Source organism: Primulina tabacum, chromosome 2, assembly GCF_025594145.1.
Source record: "Primulina tabacum isolate GXHZ01 chromosome 2, ASM2559414v2, whole genome shotgun sequence".
In the NCBI taxonomy this organism is placed as follows: domain Eukaryota; kingdom Viridiplantae; phylum Streptophyta; class Magnoliopsida; order Lamiales; family Gesneriaceae; genus Primulina; species Primulina tabacum.
The window spans coordinates 54017621-54040025 of record NC_134551.1 but is presented as its reverse complement, the minus strand read 5'-3'; the positions used below and the strand labels follow the sequence as shown (position 1 = coordinate 54040025).

The 22405-nt window shown below is 33.0% G+C and overlaps 4 protein-coding genes across 7 annotated transcripts; 2 read left to right on the top strand and 2 right to left on the bottom strand.

Annotated features, from left to right (window-relative positions):
* Nucleotides 1–943: 943 nt before the first annotated feature.
* On the top strand, nucleotides 944–4699 carry LOC142537054 (agamous-like MADS-box protein FUL-L). Its single transcript, XM_075642593.1, has 8 exons — nucleotides 944–1429; nucleotides 2501–2576; nucleotides 2663–2727; nucleotides 3258–3357; nucleotides 3480–3521; nucleotides 3919–3960; nucleotides 4070–4200; nucleotides 4370–4699. The coding sequence occupies exons 1-8, from the start codon at nucleotides 1245–1247 to the stop codon at nucleotides 4470–4472; spliced, it is 744 nt and encodes a 247-aa protein (XP_075498708.1). The 5' UTR covers nucleotides 944–1244; the 3' UTR covers nucleotides 4473–4699.
* A 939-nt stretch (nucleotides 4700–5638) lies between these two features.
* LOC142537053 (uncharacterized) lies at nucleotides 5639–8447 on the top strand. The gene is made up of 8 exons (XM_075642592.1): nucleotides 5639–5844; nucleotides 6581–6734; nucleotides 6826–6945; nucleotides 7063–7106; nucleotides 7564–7689; nucleotides 7822–7906; nucleotides 8007–8063; nucleotides 8139–8447. The coding sequence occupies exons 1-8, from the start codon at nucleotides 5795–5797 to the stop codon at nucleotides 8223–8225; spliced, it is 723 nt and encodes a 240-aa protein (XP_075498707.1). The 5' UTR covers nucleotides 5639–5794; the 3' UTR covers nucleotides 8226–8447.
* A 572-nt stretch (nucleotides 8448–9019) lies between these two features.
* Nucleotides 9020–12883, bottom strand: LOC142537052 (E3 ubiquitin-protein ligase At3g02290-like). 2 transcript variants are annotated; one of them, XM_075642590.1, is made up of 6 exons: nucleotides 12728–12883; nucleotides 12241–12329; nucleotides 11955–12130; nucleotides 10649–11081; nucleotides 10134–10243; nucleotides 9020–9188 (listed from the first exon to the last, which is right to left on the bottom strand). In XM_075642590.1, the coding sequence occupies exons 3-6, from the start codon at nucleotides 12060–12062 to the stop codon at nucleotides 9162–9164; spliced, it is 678 nt and encodes a 225-aa protein (XP_075498705.1). In that variant the 5' UTR covers nucleotides 12063–12130; nucleotides 12241–12329; nucleotides 12728–12883; the 3' UTR covers nucleotides 9020–9161. The 2 variants fall into 2 exon arrangements, with proteins under 2 accessions (XP_075498705.1, XP_075498706.1); XM_075642591.1 differs by having other exon boundaries at nucleotides 11955–12329.
* Nucleotides 12884–17268: 4385 nt separating this feature from the next.
* On the bottom strand, nucleotides 17269–19653 carry LOC142537051 (biogenesis of lysosome-related organelles complex 1 subunit 2-like). Of its 3 annotated transcripts, none has more exons than XM_075642587.1 (3): nucleotides 19479–19653; nucleotides 18103–18235; nucleotides 17269–17610 (listed from the first exon to the last, which is right to left on the bottom strand). In XM_075642587.1, the coding sequence occupies exons 2-3, from the start codon at nucleotides 18196–18198 to the stop codon at nucleotides 17344–17346; spliced, it is 363 nt and encodes a 120-aa protein (XP_075498702.1). In that variant the 5' UTR covers nucleotides 18199–18235; nucleotides 19479–19653; the 3' UTR covers nucleotides 17269–17343. The 3 variants fall into 3 exon arrangements, with proteins under 3 accessions (XP_075498702.1, XP_075498704.1, XP_075498703.1); XM_075642589.1 differs by having other exon boundaries at nucleotides 19449–19498; XM_075642588.1 differs by lacking the exon at nucleotides 19479–19653 and adding an exon at nucleotides 18557–19442.
* Nucleotides 19654–22405: the final 2752 nt, after the last annotated feature.

The following is a 22405-nucleotide window of genomic DNA, read 5'->3' as shown; positions in this document are numbered from 1 at the left end:
CAAATGAGAGTCTTCTCCAAGTGTGTATAGATTATGGTTGCATTCGCATTTATCTGAGAGGACAAACCAAGCTGGGGAAGGTCGTCCTCCCCAGGATTAGTCCGGAAAAAAGCTAGGATACCCTGTTTACCAAAAAAATTTCTACCGGCCGTCTCCATCCAACGTTCAATTGTTAATCCCCACAAAATTTTTGCATAGTTTTTAAAACCTTTAATGTAGTACTTAAGTGACTAGCAGGAGAACCGATGAGGAGAAGGGAGTAGAATATTAAGTACAAATTAGTTGCCACCATAAGGATAACAGACTGGCAAAGCGTAGATATTGTTTCATGGTGGTTTATTTAGACAATTATAAGCTTTTAAAAGCTTTAAATATTCAATCTATAAAAAGAATACTGGCTACCTTTTATACAGCGATTTGGAAGTTGCCCCTTCCCCCTTATCTTATAAATTACAGCGAAAATGAGAGATTAAACATTAATAAAATTAATGGTCATAGGAAGTCCGAATACCATAATTTGATTCAAATGATATATGAATTTCTCCATTTCTTGGATTTGTCTCTATATTTAAAGTTTTGAGTATGTGTGTGTGTGTGTGTGTGTGTGTACACACACACACACACACACACCCCCCCCCCCCCCAAAAAAAAAAACCTAGGTTGGTATAAATTTTTTGTTTTCTTTTGGTCTAAATAATTAGGGTTCAAAGACAGCTGAATAGGGAAGTAAATGAGGGCCCTTATATTTGACATCACATCGTACGAATTGTTCCAAACCTGTGGCTCAAAACCAGACATTAACGACTGCACCAGCCCATGACCAACCGCAACTCGACAACGCAATTCACCCACCCCATCGTCACCACCCCCCCACCCCAACCCCCCTCTACTTCTTTTACTTTTCCACTTCGCTAATATATGTGTGTGTATACATTCACACACACACACAAAAACAAAGATCAAGAAAGAAAAATAAATAAAGAAAGATCCCTATATGCTTTAAGGAACATCATATGCCCTTGTCTTTGAACCACACCAAAGTAGAAAACACCATGTAATGTCAGGATAAGATCCCCATTCATGTCATCCCTTCAGTAGTTTTGGTGTGTGGGATTGAGTCTGATGCTTAAAACAGGACCATTCAAAAAAATCTAGGGTTTTGAGTTTCATAACTTCATAGACTTGGCAGCTGCTCAGTTTCTGTCCATCTTTTTAGTTTTATATCACTCGGATAAAAGTAAGAGATGGGGAGAGGTAGGGTTCAGTTGAAGAGGATTGAAAACAAGATTAGCAGGCAAGTCACCTTCTCCAAGAGGAGGTCTGGTTTGCTTAAAAAGGCTAATGAGATTTCTGTTCTGTGTGATGCTGAGGTTGCTTTGATTGTTTTCTCCTCCAAAGGAAAGCTGTTTGAGTACTCTACTGATTCCAGGTTTATTTTTCTGCAGATCTCATTTCAAGATACTTATCTTAACTTCTCTTCATGATTTACACACACAGAAAACAAAAAAGAAAAAAGAAAAAACATCGAGAGACATACCAAATCGAGTTAAGAGTTATCTGGGTCGTGATCAGATGATTTTCTTTGACAGACAAAATATGATTTTTTTCACTTACTTCAATTTAATGTACGTCATTTGAAAAGTTTTCAAGTAATCGCATCAGCCCATATATTGTCTTGTTTCTTGGTGTGAATGATGTTTTCTGATTTAGTTTATAAAAGTCTTAATTAGTTTATTTTGAACACTTTTGCTTTTGTTATTGTCTGCTGTTTTAAAGTTGCTTAGTTTTTTAGAGGCAGGATTAGGAAATCCTGTAATAAATTCGACATAACCTAAGTGGACATTAATATTTTAAGGTTTTGATCGATGAAACAGTCTATAGACTGCAAATTATGAGGTCTTTTTAGCAATATGACACATATATGCACTTTATATGAATCCCAAGATTTTGAATTTGGAATTTGGCTGCCCAAAAATTTCAGGCTTTAAATTTTTCTTCGCTTTCTACTTTCTTGGGTTAATAATGAGCTGAGTTTGGTGAATATCAACTGTAAGAATTATGTTAAATTTATAGGAGATCTATACCTTGATCAGTACTATGATATTGGCTAGCTCAGCTAGCTTCTGATCAGTCTACTTAATAGTACCAAGTCTTTGAACTGATGTGTTAGATTAATATTTACATATGTGACAGATCAGTCAAGCTGTCACACTTGTACATTTTACGTATGTCTTTCTGTCAATCGTTTTATAAACTTTAGAAAAAATAAGATGGTGCTTGTGTAGAAGGATCAAATCGCTTAACGGTCCGTTCCAGAGGTTTGAAAATTCGGACAAATGTGAATGGTTTCTTTAACAAACAGGTGCAAATACATGTAACTATACCTATTATCGACACCGGAACGATTGCTGTGGCAAATACAGCATCAGTTTCTTTTATGGTTACCTAGCTAAGTGTGTGTCATTGTTATTTTAATTTCACTTTGATCTTTATATTTTAGCATGGAAAGAATTATCGAACGATACGAGAGACGCTCCTATGCTGAGAACAAACTTGCGACTGTAAATCAACCCGAGGTATGCGTACTAAATCTGCAGACAGGTTTATTAATTTCTAGGTGGTGTTTCATCTATTTCTTGATCGTTTTGGTTTCGTTACCAAGGAAAATTGGAGTGCCGATTATCCAAAACTCATGGCTCGGATAGAAGTTCTGCAAAGAAACATGAGGTACAGATTTCATGTGATCTTAACATTGGATCGGCACACTGGCAATTTTCTATAGTTATATTGGACATAAATGTGCAGTGACAATGAGTTCTTGATAATTCAGATTCAATATTGATATGATTAAATGGAAATGCACTTATAATTTATCAATGCCAACCCATTTTTTAAAAAACTTAAAGTTCTTTAAAATGTTCAATATTTAGAACAATGATTATGCAATTCATATTTCCTAGACAATTAATTAGCCTTATTTAGAAAATAGTTCATCGATAGATTTATAGGAGTATAAACAAATTGATTCAGTACCGAATGTTAAATAGATATTGACCGGAAAAAGTAACATCCAAGCCGGTTCGAACAATGCATTTGGGCATTTCAAATTACTTGTTCATGTATGCTGTAATTTTTCTTAAATTTACAAGAAGTATACATATGATCGAAGAACAATAAGTTTAAATTTTGCTGAATTAATTTATAGTTTTTTTTTTTGTTGAATAAGAATTAATTATTGTTTTATATTGATTTTGTAGCAACTACATGGGTGAAGCTTTAGACCCTCTTAGCTTTAGAGAGCTCCGGAGTTTGGAACAACAGCTTGACAATGCTCTCAAGCGTATACGTACAAAGAAGGTAAGGTAAATTTGAATTAAATCGAATATCGAATTGTGAACGAGTATACGAATGATATAAATAATCTCTATATTTTTAACATCATATTAATATTATTTGTTGTGTTCGAAATGCGTCCTCAGAACCAGCTGATGAACGAGTCCATTTCTCAGCTTCAAAAGAAGGTAACACCAGCTACACTTTAATATCTGGTGTTTGATTTCTTTTCTCAGCTCGTGTATACGTATATATGACTTTTAATTAAGTAAATTATAACATTGGGATATATGAGGTGAGATGTCAAGAATGAGCCCCTAAATCATAGATTTAATAATTAGCTGGCTTCAAGATATAGGGTGAAATGGAATTGTAGCCAATTGAATTATTTAAATTGATGGTGGTGTATTTTATATCTGAAAGTAGAAATTTAAATATAGGGTTAATTTTATAATTTTTTCGAGAAATAAAACAAAAAAGTAGTGTAGTCTGAAAAGATGTTTTCTTCAAAGATTCTATCTCTACAACTTAGGGTTCTTAGATGCTATAAAATCTTCTTATTTTTCTTTTGGGAATTTATGGCAGGAGAGATCTCTGCAAGATCAAAACAACTTACTCAAAAAGAAGGTGAATTTTATATCTTTTTTCTTCAATTTCTTTCTTCACGCCTTGATTTAAAAAAAAAAACAGTACTTAATTTAATCAAGTACTTGTTCATATTATGGAAACAAAACAGCTGAAAGAAGAGGGGAAACCTGAAAGGCCAGTAGAGGTGGAAGGGGAACCAGATTCAGCTCTTGCTCTATCTGCAGAACCCTTGATTCCTCCTCGTGCATTGCATATAATTTTGCCTTCTCTCACCATCGGGTACTATCTTTTTTTAAAAAAATCTAAGACATCTATTGTCACCTTCAAGTATATATTTGCCTAGATCATTTATCCAACGTAGTTTTAGCTTGACCTTTTATATATATATATATATATATATATATCAAGTTTGTAGTTTTTAAATAATAGAGTTTTGGGTTTTATGCAGTGGCGAGCCCCGGCAGTGGACAGAAGAAGCAAATCAAATTCAGAATTCAAATTCCAACACCCTTATTCCGCCGTGGCTCCTCCGCCACGTGAACCAACGATAAAGATTTCAGTGGATCACTTTTAATAAATTTTATTAATTTAATGTGGTAACGAGTTGAATAACTGGCATTCATAATATTATATATGTTTGTGGATACTGCGTACTATAGAATTAAGCAGTTGCTCTCTGGGTGAGAATTTGCGGCCTTCCAATCTACATTTGGAAGAAAATAATTTTAGTAAATTGTAAAATATTATTATTAATAATATTATTGTTGTTGTTGTTGTTTTTGAACTGCAGCACCAGTGAGTAACATGGTGAAACTCGAAGGGACGACCGGAAAAAGAACAAAAATGTAAAATGGTGGACTGCTTAATAAAATATACCAGCGTCCGAAATACACCGATGTCTGCATGTAATATAATATATTTAATATTATTTTTTAATTATAAAATATTAATAAGTTGTAAAAGAAATAACGTAACGTTGATTAGAATAATTAAATAAATATAAATAAGAAGGAAGTCGTGGGAATATTTTTATAGTATGGAAAATTACAATATAGTAGACTATTCTTTCTTCCCATCTTTCTTATTTAGCGCTAATTTTGATATTTCACTTAAAATTATCAAATGTGGTTTGTGTAATGTCACCTCGCAGTAAGAAATGTATATATTAATGTTTATAGGGTTATCCGAGCTCGTATAGTAGTTGATCGTTTGGCTAACGGTTATAAGGTTTGATTATCTTGCCGACCTCTTTTTCAGGTCAATCTGTTGCAAAAAACTTGTCCAATGTTATTATCTAGTTAGCTTAGTTCGCAAGGGTTTATTTCATTCTACCCATGGGGGCATTGCTGCCCCCATGGGTAGGATGGATGGTCAAGATTTGTCCATGCATATATAGGACTCACTTTTTTTTTGAAATTGTATGTATGACAAGATCTTACCCGTTGAAATGAAGTGAGGGTAGTGCCTCGAGTTAGTAAAATGGTTTATTCAATACACAATGCGAGTTCTCATGTCATTTTTTTTAAAAGAGATGTATATATTATTTCAAACGATAAGTTTATGCCTTAAATTTATAGAACAATTTCAATTTTTTTAAAAAAAACTCAGCCACGTCGTAGCCCGAAGTCAATCCACGATTGTTGAACTTGATGAAAACTATTTCATTTAGTATGTAAAGAAAAGGAAGCTTCCACACTGATTTTGAATAATGCCGCCACTGATCGGATGGCTGGTTGGTCTGGTCATTGGTCAATTTCTTTTGTTTCCATTAAATAAATCATCCCGTCAAATATTCATTTTTTTAATGTCAGTCAACATAAAATTTCTGGTAGATAAAGAGATGCAGGCGTAGTAGGTGATCGAGTTCTATTCTATGCGTTCGAGCTACCTGCAGCATACATTCCGAATTGCTCGTATTCCCAGGTTTGTTACCCTTTTAAAGTTTCAGAAATCGTTCTACGGAGATATTTTCTTGTGATGTTCGCTCATAAAATTGTGTATCCCGATCCCTTTTGAGGGTTGTGAATTTTGGGTCGTTTTTGTTCTGTGTTTCGATTGAATCGATAGAAAAGACCCAAACACATCTGACGATGAACGGTTTTCGTTCTGATTTAAAGAAAGTTTTGATTTTTATTTCTTGCGTCAGAATTATGTGGCTCGGCTCAGTTTTATATTATTACATACAAGTGTGCCATTTTATACCTCGCGGATGCAGTTCAAAAGGATCGGAAATGCTGATAATTGGTTTTGCATGATTTGGCTTCTTTTTAAATTTAAGGTGGAGTTATATTCAGACAAATATTGTTGAACAATAGATTAGAAGAGTGCGATAGGAAGTATGAAACAACGGTTGGCTTGAACAAGTGTGTCCATTGCTAAGTGATTGAGATTTTCATACAAATATACACTAATAAATGAGGTAGTGAACAAAAAACCATGCTATATCTTTAAGAAACATGTAAACTCTGTCAAGAATTTATGTTATCTGTTAATCAGATGCCAAACTTAACTAAAACCATGGAACTGAATTCTTCCCCCTTGCTAGACTAGTGCATATGTTGCTAAAGCTTGCTGCCCCTCTCAATATGAAGGCTGTTGTGTAAAATCTGCCTTTTTATTATAGCACGCGTGACTTGAATAAGTCTCCAAAAATTTTCAGATCGATCTCCATGGCCTCAGTTGGTAGCAGCAGCAACGGAAAGAAACTTATTAAAATTGATATTAGTGCCGATACTGTGTGCCCATGGTGCTTTGTGGGGAAAAAGAGTCTTGACAAAGCTATAGGTTTATCCAATGATAGCTACAATTTTGAGGTACAAATGAGTTGTGTTTTGTATATTTAAATTTCTTTTTGTTGTATGCTTCCTACTTTTTACTCAATCATTCCTAATTTCTATGTTGCAGATCAAGTGGCATCCCTTCTTACTTATGCCATCTGCACCCAAGGAAGGCGTCAATAAGAAGGAATTTTACCGCAATAAGTTTGGGTCTCGAGCTGAACAGATCGAAGCTCGGATGTCGGAGGTTCCTTTTGTTTCTATGCACCCCCTTTATATTATACAGTATAAAGGAGAGTTTTTTTTTGCGTTTCACATTCTGCTCAATAAGTATCACAAAATTTACTTCTTTCTGTTTTGACAGATTTTCAAGGGGCTTGGAATGGACTATGACATGTCTGGACTTACGTAAGTTGCTCTTAAATCGATGGAGTTAATTTGATGTGGTGATATCCGTTTTTCCTGTGTGCTCATATTCTCAACTAAGTGTGACGCCCACTATAAGTGTTAGAAGAGATAATTTGTATATGATCGAGTCTCTGTCCTTTTTAGAAAAACTATAGTTGATGCTAATCAGTCACATAACTCGATTTTTTAATTTGTGCGATAGTCCATCAATATTTCACGTAAAGCCATGAACTTGGATGTCGTAGAAATTTTAAAACCTGAGAAAAAAAAATTTAAACTCTTGAGTTTGGCTTTAAGTATCTGGTCGAACGGGGATACAGTTTCCGTTGTTTAGGAGTTCAGAGTCTAGCCACTTCATGTTGTTTGTCGGTTTTCATTACTCGAGTAGGCAACGCTTTAGAGTAAAAAGGTGGTCTTTTGTACAGAGTTGTTTCTGACAATTTTCTTTGATGCACAGGGGAAATTCTTTCGATAGCCATAGGGTACTGTATTTTGCTGGACAACAAGGGCTTGATAAACAACATAAACTCGCAGAGGAACTTGGCAGTGGCTATTTCACTCGTGGAAAGTACATTGGCGACAGGTGAGTAGAGTTGCTAGTGGTTTTGTTTTGTTAGAATCTCTTTAGAAAATGATATTGTGGGTCTGAATAGTCTTTAATCTTTGTTTTATCCTTTGGAAATTAGCATGGTTATGTTTTTTTCTTCATCTACAGGGACTTTCTCGTAGAGTCTGCTAAAAAGGTTGGAGTTGAAGGCGCAGCCGAGTTTCTTGAAGATCCCAACAATGGAATCAAGGAGGTAGTATTTCCGAACGAGAAAACTATCCCATTTTGTTGTGCTCTTTTTTCCACACCAAAGTGTATGCAAAGGACCCATGCAATTTTTGTTTTTCTTGAAGGTTAATGAAGATTTGAAGCGCTACTCGTCCAATATAAGCGGTGTTCCACATTTTGTTGTAAGTCACGTTTAAGCATATAGTGTTGATTTTGAATGTTAAAAAAAACGCTAATCTAGTCAATATTCTTGATAGATAAACGGCAAGCACCAGTTGAGCGGCGGCCAACCGCCGGAGGCCTTCCTCAAGCTTTTTCAATTGGCTGCAAAGGAGAGCTCCTAGTTTTTTTGAAGGCAAAAACGGGTTCGTCTTGCCGATGGCTGATCTATGCTCTCTGTTAATTAATAATAAAATTTCATGTAGTTATCATTTTGAGTACCTCATCGTGGTGTTTGTCAAGTGTGATTGTCGGGTTGAAATCCGTATGTCGTAATTGTATGTTATGAATAAACTTGGTCGTTTCAAGATTAATATATTGTGACACAGGTGTGCATCAATTCGATTTGGGCGGTTTCCATTTTGTAGATATCAAAATCTTTTATTACCATATGTTAAATACCATATGTGATATTTCATATTTAAATGACAAATAGTAAACTTTGCTCGAAGAGATTAACATTTCCGGCCTATTTCTTATTCAAAACATGTTTTATGAGAAATAAAAGGGTGTCTTCACAATTGGCTTGTTCCTATACCCCATCGGAGGATAAGAAAGTGCATCGGAGGATAAGAAAGTGCTACACGCTCGGGGGCCGAGCATCTGCTAATTTGCTTACCAATAGAGTAATTGGTGGTGATGACAAGATCGTGATTCGAGCCAAACTTCACGTTCGAGCATTTAAGAATAATGAAAACAAAGGAAAATACTCCCGCCGATGACCAACTTCGCCCACACCCCATCACGGTTGCATCGTACATCTCTGTTCTCACAAAACAGATATAGCCGCACGAAACAAGCATAGCCTCAGAATTCATTTTTGTTTTAGATTCATTCGACACTTGTTCGTCTTCGTATGAAAGCTTAAGCTAAAATCTTGAATAATATAAGAAACGTAAGTGGAAGAACATTACATTCAAATGCAAATAATTGTCAATGTTATGCTCATGAATACAAAGATAACTCTTGTATAAGGTTTATTTACAACAACTTTACTGAGTTTTTTTCTTCCTTAGATGTGTTGGTGTCGTTGCATCCACGAGAAGAACTTCTGGGATACTCTACGGCGACTCATCAAATGCCATTACCTAGGAAACCAGAGGAAAATATCCAGAATTAAAACGAAATCTTGATGGTGAGAAGTCGAGCAAAAAGATTTTGCTGTTCAACTTACTAAATACCAGGCGTACATAACGTAGCAAAACTCTAGTTAAATGAGACATGCATGATTCAACTTAATGGTAGCTGTATTTTCTCTCTACTGAATTTGAAGTACTGGAAATACAGGTGGATATAGCACGCAACACAATGCTATATTTTTACATGATTCGACCATGAATAAGCATTATTCACAACATAATTCTCAAGAGTGCTCAAACTATATCAATCATTTTTAATTTAAAATACAATCATTTCCCTTTCATATAGCTGAAATTATCTTCACATAAATATGGTATGAAATGTCTCCTAAACCTAAACTGGCTAACAAATCATATGAATGTGCTTGATAATCTGAAAAAAAAATAACCATCTAATTTCAGAAAATATTACGAAATTGCAAGCACCAGCGTTAGAAAGGATCTCAAGTTTTTCTCTACTCTGTATTTTCTTCAACACAAGAAATGCACATAGAAAAGTGGAGCTATAGAGTTGAATCATTCTCGAGCGTAAGATATCTCACATCGGCTGGATTAAGTCCTTGGAAGTAGCATATATTGAACTAGATCCAAGTCTCAATCTTAACAAGTTGGAACCAGTACGATTCTTTCTACTGGTTAAACAAGATCAGCAGAAGAAGTTAAACATGTCCATTCAAGAACATATTTGTTCGATATCGATCAAAAAAGTGAACTAACTCGCTACAGTTTAACAAACTGTGCATAAACTTTGATTAAGAGAGCCGATCTTACATCCTTTAAAGTCTATGGTAAAGAGGAAAAACTCAAGGGCTGTGGTGCTGTGCAGAACTAACTCACTAAGCACACAAAGCAGAAAATAGTAACATTAACGACATGATACTGTTCAGACTTTACCGTGCCACAAACTGGGCAGTTGTCGCTTCTTTCCATCCACTCATATATACAGCCAAGATGAAAATGGTGAGAACAACTTGTCATTATCTTTGGGTTCTCTTTTGTATATTCTGCACAAGAGGATACATAAAAATTATGAAAAACAAAAACTCACAATAAGACATACGTGAGTTTAACATGTAACATAAAAAACAAACTCAACTCAACATGAGCAAAATATTTTGAGCTCTGCAGAGGAATCCAAGATTGTTCAAGTTCCATATTTAAAATCACAACCTCATCACTAATGTTACCTAATCCTAGTATGTTTAAACAAGCAAAATTAAGAATAGGTAAAGAAAATTCACATATTAACACCATTCACCGAGTTGGAGAATCCTAAAATTCTACCTCCAGTAATGTTATTTCGTTATTCTTCCTGAGTGACGATGCCACATTAAATATTTTTCGCAAGACGAGCACGATTCTATCAGTCATTGCAGAGAGAAAATGCAAGAAGTAGCTTTACTGCCTACCTTCAAGACATGTTGGACAGACATCTTCATCATCTGAAGTAGTATAAATATGAGCAAATCCACTTGTTGTTTTGCCTGTTGAGAGCTTCAGTGATAATTTTGAATTATAGTCCTTTGATCCATCTTCACATGTAAATTCATTCCATTTATTCTTTTTACTCATGGACTCAGCCTCTTCATCAACTTCACTTGTTCTTAGTGGTTCGGTTTCCTGATCATGCGAATGGCTCGAGCCTTTTTCCCTTCGGGAGACTAGTCCATCACGCTGCAACCGGAAGTATCTTGGATCTGCGTCATATGGTAAAGGTCTTGGAGGAGAACGATAAATATCAGCTAAAGAGTTATCAAGTGATGCCACAGAACTTAAAGAGCCAGTCGCCTGAGAGGATGAAGGTATAGTATGTTCATCTCCTCTATGAAACAGTGAGGCATACTGCATAAGTAAAGTTTTATCAAGATAGGACTAATGACATTTAGTAAATTTCAGTAGCCTATGCAGGAAGTGATTTAGTAAAACAGTCGAAGCTTCATGCAGAATGTTTCCTTTACAGAGAAAGGGGAGACACCTAACCCAATTTCAGAAGCATTGGCAGAGCGTCAGAGGCCTTCATGCTATCTCACTCTTAAATTTTCTTATGAGCATACATATTTATATCTAGCATATACGTAAAAAATATATATTTCAGTTCACCACTCTAAATTTTTTAGATCTACCTCCTATGTGTAAGAGTAGTTGTTTGTATAACCACGAGATCTAGCTGAAAACTCAATGCCACGTTTGAATTCATTTATGTAGTTTCCAAAAAAATGCGGTTTTTTTAAAATCATATTGAGGAATTTAATAAATATTTCGTTTTGCTTTCTGAAGGAAATATTTTTTTGCCATATAAGTCACACCATGTAATAATATGTTGAGCTATGTACATTTATAATAATTAATACGATGTTTACTAGATTAAGATATAATATAATAATCGAGAAGTTTTGGGAATGGTGAGAAGTTGAACCGAAAATTATGATTAGATAAAAAAATTTGTGAGCTGTGACGGAAACGTATATTTTGAGAAAATAAGGTGTAAAATTGCTTTTATTTCTGGAAAACAAAATCATGGTTTTGAAAATGATACCAAACATGGCCTAAAATTTTGAAGATTAAAAAAACATCTGTAAATTTAGGAAATCATACTGGACAAATGTAATGCATGCCATCACCGGAGATGCTTGGTGTAAGCAACCAGAATTATATAATTGAATAAAGATTTTTAACGTCAAAGAATCTAATTCAAAACATAAAACCATAGCTTACCACAAGTAAGAAGTTCTGAACAAAGCAACGAAGGCATACACAGTTCCTATAAAGAGAGCTGTTTGGATTATGGAAATCATCTCGCAAACAGCAACAAGCAGCGCCCATTATCGCCAATCTCGGTTTAATTAAACCCCTCAAACTTCCTGTCCCCCCTCAGGATTTTCCCACAGAACCTGAATCAGACCACACAAACCTTAAAAGATCAAGTAGGATGGCACAGAAATAACCTAAAACAATAACAGTAGACCCCCGATCTTGGAAAATATGAATTAGCTTTCTGAACCTGCGAGAGACACTTACAACCCAAGTGCCACCCTTGCTTTGTTTTTGGTGCTGGGAAGCCTCAAGCAACTGAAATAAATATGTTATCACCTGCAAGATCAAAACAAAATAGATATGATCAGTGATCGAAATCAAACCAATAAATGAAGATGGCCCAGATACAAATTATTTGTTAAATACACAAATTTTTATAATCAAGCTGCAGCGAAGTCAACATCAAATCATCAACCCCACACCGACATAAACACAATAGGGTATGAAGAAAGTAAACAAACAGTAATCAAAAGCTCTGAAATTTCCACTTCCTTCAAAATCAAGTAAGGAAGAATCACTAAATTCTCAAATCTCTCATCAACGACTATCCAATCCTAGAAACACCCACAAAAGTTGGACTTGGTTTTTCAAACCCATTACAGTTACACGAGTCTAAGCTGATTCCACCCGACAAGATAAACATAAGACAAAATTAAATTAAAAAATAGAAGTACCCAGCTTATGGAGATAGAGGATTTTGGAAACAATAACCGAAGTCAGATTATCATATCTATATATCTGGCTATCTTCTGCAACATTTTTATCTTCTTTTTTTTTTAGAATTTTCGGGAGGAGACGACGACTTGAACGAACTTTTTGTTGAATTGAAAAATAATAATATTAAGCCTCAAAAAAAAAAATATATATATATATATATAAAATAGTAATAACTAAAAGCGCGTTAGGGATGACACGCTTTTTCGTGCTTATTAAATCGAAACAATAATTGCTTGTTGTCTGTTGGTAAAATAAAATTTGATTATTGTCACTAAAACATGTAATAATAATACAAGCTTATCATAGTTTTGCGTATGTCTCTTTTTTACGAATATGACTTCGTTCGTGCCCAAACAACGCTATTTTGTTGAGTGAATTTTTGAAAATGATTTTTTGAATATTCCCTAGCTAATAATCAGTCCCTGTTTATGTTTTTATAAAGCATGCATGTTGGTCAAACATCTTTTGAATTGTTACATTTTAATTAATATAAGTAACAATAGTGCTTCATAATCATCTTTATCATATTTTGTAAGTGTTTGAGAGAGGTTTTGTTTATTATAAAGTGATTCTTCGAGATATTATTTTGAAGTGTGTGAAAAATAAAAGTAAAAAATGTTTGAAAATAAAATTATAAAGCTAAAATTTGAATGTTTGGAGAAAAATTGTTTTCAAATTAACCTTATTTTCAGTAAAATGACAATAATATATTTAATTTATACATCATTTATTTTTTTTAATTATCTAAATTTTGGTATTCGCGTCATTGAACAATGTATTTATATAATTATTATTATGATTTGAATATTTTTGTATCAAAATTAATTTATTTTTATAACATAAATGCTAGAAAATTTGTATAAGATTAATAAAAAAAACACATGAAATTTTTGTATAAATGCACAAAAATATGTGAAAAAATTCTCTAAATGCAAATTATAAAATAACGGAAAATATTTTTAAAACAATAAATGCTTGTATAAAATATTATTGAAATTTTATGTGTTCCATTCGAAACATTTAAAAATCGATATATAAATAAAATTTAGTATTTTACAAAATCTCCAAAAATATTTATAAAAAGCATAAGTAGAAAAAAAAAAGCATATCAGTCTTGCTTCTAGCTTTTGGTTAAAAACTACAGAAGTTGAAGCACAAATTGTCATTCAGAAACACCTCAAAGCACTTCCACTCAACTAGAATCTAAGAAGTGCTTCCTAACAAACTATCTTTAACTGATAGATTTATGATACATGAATTAGTTAAACATATGTTTACAGTAAATTTTCAGAAATAAAGGCGCTGTCATTTGTTTATATGTTGATGATATGTCATTTTTGGCACTGATATAGAATTAATTTCTTGAGCATATTAAAAGATCAAAATCGTATAATTTACCTTTTATCATTTTTATTATGATTATGTGTTGCAATATTTTAGTTTTTTTTTTCAAAGTGACACTGACGTCATACCAGCATTCTTGATAATAAAAAAAATATTAGATTGTAAAAATCAAAAAATGCAAGATTAAAGTTGAAATTTGATAGCATGACGTACCAAAATATCAAATAATTAGCAAATATACATGACTAAAAATGCATTTTTTTCCCGAAATTTGGCCACGGACAGTGTATTATATGAATATATAGGGTTGAATGTGCAAAGCAGCGAGGGTACACAGGATGAGCATTAATCCTAATTACTGGCAGAATGTAAAAATGCAAATCAGCCATTATTGGTTGCTTAGAATTAAAAGCTTCAAAAGGAAAAAGAAAAAATCTAGGTAATTGTATTGTATTAATATTTGTACAATATTTCTAGCTAACAAGTACAACACGATTTATCAGAACAGAACGACTTCACTTGAGGAACAAAATTGTGAAGCCTAGCTAATCCTATAATTAGAACTGATTAATGATAAACTATGCCATAAATTAACACGTAAAATATTTAATATATCAGACGTTAATTAATCTTTCGGCTCGTGATTGTTGACCGGCGGGTTATTTTTAGGTCGATCACAACCCGTGTAGTCTTTACCCATCATATTTGCAACTTCATCTGCTTCTCCGAGGAAAGCCGTCGTTTTCGACTTATAAGAGTTTACAACCACCACCTTCTCATTTCTAGAGCTAAAATCAGCAGCAGTTTTGGCACTTTTTGCTGCTCCGCCCTTTGCATGATCGTTTCCTGTTGATAATTCCGTTGCAGATTTCTTGAGGGAATGAATCGTATATCTCCCTATATATATATACGAAGTAAGCCAGTTAATTAACTTGTGACAACAATTTTTTATTATGGAAATGGACATATAGTTACAGAAAATGAATCTTGAATCTTCTTGGATATATATAATATCGATAAATTTACCTTTTGCGATGGAGTATTCGCATGCAAGCACAATGAAGATAAAAGTTAACAGTGATTTTGGACAGCTTCGAAACCCCATTTGAAGGTTGATATATATCGTTTCATATATATATATATATATATATATTATTGAAGGAAGATGATATGTAGTTAGCGGATGGAATATTATGGGGTTTTATAGAGTTCAAATTTGCAGCTGAGTCAAAAAGTAGGGTTCCCGACAGGAGGCAACCAACTGCGTTTTTTATTTTCATTTTTTGGCACAAACACAACTTTGGAAAACTAAAAGGTCTAATATATATTTAGTGACAGTGTTAAAAAAATACAAAAGATTGTAATATTGACCGATTCTTCACTGCAGACTTATCTTCACTCCTCATTCCGAACTTAGGACTCTGCAAATCATATATATATAGCACTGTTTGGTGCAGATTATAAATTTCTAAAACATGCCCATGTGCTAGATTCATCTGACTAATTATCTTCTTTTTTTTATTTCTCATGCGATAAATAGTAACTCGATAGTTGAGTGAATATTCATATGCTATATGAGCTGTAACTCTATTAATATAGTATTTAAATCTCCGTGCATGAGTGGAAAAACAATTTAATAAAAAGGCATGCAGCACAGTCAAATATGGAGGAAAGCTTCAAGTCAGAGAGATTCGATCCTCACAGGTTTGAATATAAGTTAATGTGAAGGCCTAACTCCAGGTGATTGGCGTTTGACCAATGATTATGAGTTTGATTATTCACATTAATACTTTATCGGGTGAGTGTGTCACACATAGTTTGACCAGTTCGGTCCAAATTAGCTCAGAGATTTACCTAGTGCATACTAAAAATAGCGACCGCGGATTTCATCATCATTATCCTTGTAGTTATCAGGAAATATAGTAAAGGAATTAGTAGCTAGGTTTAGAAAGAAAAGGCATTAGAGAAAACATGCGCATCAAATGAAGAGCTTCAATAACGTGGGCAAGTGGAATTATTATTATTTTCATTGAGTTACTCGTCACTTTATTTATTCTTTCAGAACTTTGCATTAAAATTTAATTGCTGGTCTAGCTTAAGGAGCTAATTAGGACCCGTGGGCGAACTCTACTTTCCAGTTGTTAACTTCTTGAAATCAGCGCAAAAACAACCATGGCATCATACGGACTGTTTAATTTTTGCAGAGACAAAACTATTTAATTTTCTCGTAAATTTATGAACAAAAATTAGTCCATTTTAATTTATATAAAATATATTTACCATTGATATATATTATATGATAAGCATTTTTCGCAACATATCAGAAATTAGACTGTCATTGCTGCATGCAATCAATCAGAGTTGAAAATAATAGTGTTTCCACTTTCCAGTGTGCAATGAAATGTTTGATCATTTGGGCTGATACAATGGAGCCAGTGTGACCAATCCGTCCAAATAAAATTTAAAAAAATAAAATTAAAATAAACTTAATTGTTTTATTCAAATAATCAAAATATTGCAATATTTTGGATCTCTTTGTTAAACTCATTTCAAAATAAATACAAACACACACACTTAAATTAATTTGATATCGTCAATCTTTTATTTGATCACATTATTCGCAAATTTCTCAGCTTGTGAAAACATACAAATACATTCTATCTGGAGGGATTTTATTTATGTTTGTATGGATATCAATAAGGCAAAATTTCTTTTTTCCTCTCTTATGTTTGTATTTTTGTGATTTTAGATCTCTATGTTGTCAAATTTATGTTTTAGTTGGTTATCGTTGTTTTTTTGATGTAGCATTAATGTGGTATCATTAAAGTAAGTGTAAAATTAATACAATATGAGATATATACATGTAATTTTTAAATTTAATTTAATTGGATTGTTATGTAATAGTTGTAAACCTCGTGGCACACCCTTGCTTAAATAGTTGACATTTTCATTCTGCACCTTAACTAGTAAATTATTCCGACGTAGCCCATAACTTCTAAATTCTGCACCAAAACTTTATGATTTTAACCCTTGCGGCTGCAAAAAGTCACAATGATTTTTGTCTTATCTCACTTATATTTAATGTAATTGATAACATATAAAAGAGAGACGTCTCACGTGACATTATTGCTGAGCTATAAGCTGCGCATGAATCTAAAGTAAGTACTTTGACAGGATTTCATCAAAAAATGTGATGATTAGATCGTTATTTTGAAAGAATGAACAAAATCTATGAAGGTGGAATCTGGTAGATAGATTTCATCTTTGTTTCTAACAGGGAAACGTATTTATCAAGCGTGGAAACTACAGCTTCAAACTCGGTGACTTGTTGCTCTATCGAATCGATCTGTTGAACATATTCGTCAAAGCCGTTGCTTTTGGACTTCAGTTGCTCCACGTATACTCTTAAACCAGAAGCCACATCGCCAAAGCCTGTGTATTCTTCCGCGACCCTTATATTCATTTTCTCCAAAAGTTCGAGTATGTCGTTTGTTCCCTGAGACATATGAAAAATTTCAGCTCACTGGATGAGAGCCACACACAGCAACAAGAGCATTGGAAAAAGTTTCGAGGAGATAAGAACAAGAAACCATCAAAAAGTTGTTATGGATATAAATTAGCATCATCTCAGAACATTGCCAGAATTTACTCAAAAAATCTTTACCTAGAACAAAGGGAATAAGCATCGTTTGGCATTGATTACAAACTCACTAACCTAAGGGCTGATCCAATAATTTGGGAGAGGAGCAACTGGACAGGCGAGATGGATCAATTGGATTTAGTTGGAAGAACAAAAGTGCTTGCAGTTTTGAAAAAAATTACAGAGTGAAATATGATCGTTTCTTGAACAGGATGGATCGACTGCCCCGCGCAAGAACCACCTCTGAATGACGTGTATGTATACATATCATCATGTACCACTTCTCCATGAACTCATTCACTCCTTTACATTTTATTAAAACAACAAAACGTCTCGCCAAGCTATTACCTGAAGCTCGCCTTTGATCATATTAGAGACACTGGTGAAGAGATCATCGAGGGACTCGGCCAGATGATCTTGCTCCATCTCCTTCCTAGAAGCCATTATGAGACACACTCAGGGCCCTGCTAGACTAGTTGACCTATGTCCATCATGCAGAGACAAGTGTTTGTAAATTAAATTGCCAAATATTTCCCTACCTTTCACACCTTGGTACCCTTAAAACTCATTCAGTAACAAGAAATAACATAAATTTCTATACAACCAAAATTTAAAATAAGAAAAGGCTTGGTTGTATCACAAAATAATCGAGTGTGATCATACAATTTCCTTTCATGCAGTGATCACTTTCCCATTAGCCAGATATGGAAACTACCGGAATCATCAAATATTTCATGCAAGCCTTATTTTTGTATTATAGATATAGATATGCACAAGTAAAAGATACCTTTAATCTACATACCAATTTTCCAAAGAAAGATATAATCAAAATGGTTTGGCATCCAAGGCAATCTATTCTTCTTAGGCTCATAGATAAGTGCCACTGTAATGAGTGTGACAACGAGAAGCGAGATCAAAGATCCAAAGTGATCTTGCAATACCATGTAAGTCAACAAAAACTACGCACCAGTAGTGGATAGTTTCCTCAACAAAAACATCCGTGTAATGCATTTTCAAACATGAACTTGGCATAATTTGACCCAAATTTCTTTTAAGAATTTACCAGGTGAAAGAATTTGCATATCTAGTATTAAGTACGCTTCAGCATCAGAACATGTCAGTAAATACACTATCAATCTAAGAGACATGGGAACTTGTCTCCTGTAAATCAAAATAAACTTGAAATAATTTGGCTGTTGTACGTCATCAACACCAGAACTAAAAGCATAATCCCCAGTACAGACTACTGATGAACTTAATATAAATCCCCCCCACCCCCCAAAATAGCCTATTCCATTTCTACTAGGCAAACCAGAAAATGCTGATCAAAGCACTAGGTAGCTCTCTCCGATCAAACATAAAGATATAGATAGAAATATCGACCCATGAGAATTTTAAGCAGTTTAAATCATGAAACCACTTCCTGAAAAATCTTGAGGTACATTCACGATAATCCCCTGGTTCACCATTTAAAACTGAATCTAGTCACGGCAAGATAAATTTCCAGGAAATGAATCGGGTAAGCGTTAGAAACTCAAAAATCATGCATCCCAGTATTTACATTTCTCACAAATGTAAATCTTTTCTCCAATTCATATAAAACTAAAACTTTCTTCAACCCGACAGCAAATCAAAATTCATTAATCTTTTAACAATCAAGAACAAAAAAAAAAAGCCAAAATTTCAAAGCGTACAGATGAATAGCATGAAAGAAAGAGATGTACCTATAATGGAAGCTTCAAGAGCCTATGTTGGGGCGAGCGACGCTGTGATGGATGGCGAAATGGAGATTCGGTCATTATAATCAATTGCATTTTGCCCCATAAATTTCTAAGATCCTTATTCCACCCAAATATTTTGAGATTTCTCCAAAATGCCCCAATCTGAAATACTTTTTTATATCATATTTTCACAGTTAATGATTATTTTAAATCAGACGAGTGTTAATATCTTTATAACCACGCAGAAGTGTTTACGGCCTCTAAAAATTAATTTATTAATAGTCATATTTCAATTCAACTATTGATATCAAAATAAATGAAAAATGAATTTAATAAAATTATTTTTAATAATCAAATCTTTTATTATTGATAATATAATTATTATTATACATTGTTTTATTTATTATTATTGTTGTTATTGTTTTTATCATCACGATGAAGATATAGATTTAAATTATTTAAACTAAACAAAGTAAAAATTTGTAAAATAAATAAGAATGCTTGAAAAGACTATTATCTCCATTACAGTGTTTAAATAATACCTTGGAGACGATGTCCTAAAATATTCTAAAGTTTAAAATAATTATAAATTTATAATTTATAATATGACTAATATAAAACTAGTTAATTATTATTAGTAATCATTAAAATAATACTTATTTAACAGTATAGTATTATCGTTGCTCGCCTTTAGCTTGCATTTAGATTGAGTAATTTGAAATTCATTTCAAATTAATATTCATTCTTACTTAAGTTAAATAGAATACACTCAAATTCATCGTCCAATTATTTACATTTATAAATTATATTATAAATATGACAAGGGATTTCAAATGATTCTAATATTCTAAATATTTGAAATTCATTGTGATTAATATATAATTTCAAAGTAAATAAGTTGGAAGATGTATTTGAATTACTTTTGTTTAAGTTATCTAAACAATGAAAATATATTTAAATACATAGATTCCAAGTACTCTCATTCAAATACAACTTTATTTAATATTCAAATTAGTATTATTATTTAAAAAAATTATTTAATTGTCCACAATAAATGCATATTATTGTTATTACTATCATTTTTAAATTTTAATAATTTTCTATATTATTAATTAATACTTTTTATTATTTTTATGTATCCTTGGAATTGAAATCAGGAAAGATCTAATAATTAATATAATATTTTAATTTTTAATTTTTTAATAAAATATTCTTAAAAATTTTAATTAATTACTACAATTTTTTTCAAAATATATTACTAATTAATATAAAGGTATTTTGTTAATCACGATATAATTAACAAAAATAATCAATCAATTCAAAATCATACCTAAACATCATAAAATTTTTCGCTCTATATCATTTATTCTTATATTTCATTTATATTCACTCCTATTATAATGATCTAAATCCAGTTATCGATAAATTATGACTTAAAGGCCCAGTTTGGTTAGCCTTATTAAGGTGAGATTGTTTAGTTATCCTTTGTTTGCTTTCGTTTATAAATATGATATTGACTATTAGTTAGATAAACTTTACTGTTCTCCTTGGACAACAAATCCATGCATTCAGTGTGGATAGTATTTATCCTGCTGCTCACATAACGTTTATTGACCAAAATACCCCTTCTCTATATTAAAAAAAATACAAGTGGCCTACGGACACGTCATTCTCCTTCTTCCTTCTGAAGAATCGATGGAAGCGCAGTACCTTAGAAATCGAAAGTGGTGAACAAAAAATCCTCATTTCTAAGTCCGATCTGTTCAATTTTCAAGTTTGTTCGAAGGTAAAACTCGATAAACTACGACTTTGAATCTATGTGTGAGTATTGGTTATGTATTTATTCGAAGGTAAAACTCGATAAACTACAACTTCGGTTCATATCTTTCACGGATCTGACCTCGACTTACGATCTTGAAGGAAGAACGATGTGGAGAGGGTTTTCATTTCCCGTCAGATTTTTTGGGATACAGAGCGATGCTTAGGGGAGAAGTGAACAATTATGGCAACTATATCCCCATTTCTTCGAAAGATCTGAATAAAAATAAAATTTATTTAAATTAAAATATTAAAGGGTATTTTGGTCAAAAATCACTTTATCAACATTTTATCCTTCTTGTTTATTTCACACCACACATGATATTATATATATCTCAAATTACATATATTAACTTATCAAACATTTATCAATCAAATTATCAATCATTCAATTATCACATCCTAAAAATCAAGCGAACCCAAAGATGATTAAGTCATTACTTAAGCAAATCATTATTTAGTCAGCAGCTAGTTCGAAACCATCGGATAACATTTCACCACCGTCGAACAAATCAAACTTTCGAAGTCAGTTTGGAACGTCCGAACGAAGATCAGAGGTTCCCAATCGACGATCAGAGCTTCCAAAGTATAGTGTCAAATTAATATCGACACGTAAGAATTCAGAGCTTCGGGCTTCCGAACGACGAGGTGTCACAAATATAGTTCGAAATGTCCAAACTCGAGTGCGAAGCTTCCAAACTCAGCCTGTAAATAGGTCACTAGGGATTTAGAATTTGTACAACATTTGCAAGCCTTCTCTCTATATTCTAGTACATTCTAGGATTTTTACAATTGTTCTTGAAGTCTGTAAGGGTTGCACAAAACTCACGTAATAAGCAGCAACTCAAGAATTGAGCTATGAAGCTATCGTTCCCAAAAGGCAGATTATAGACAACTGTCTCGGTTATCATGGGAAAAATCATGTTTAGAAAGATAATAATCTAGTATTATGATTATTCAGACTTACCGTTGGCATAGCGGGATTTATGTTTTATTATTATTTTTTTTTTGTTTCCGTTGTTTCACTTTGTTGAGATTATGTTTTAATTAAGGTATGCATGTTAATCACATCATACACAAATACCAAATCCAAGTGGGAGAAATCAAGCTGG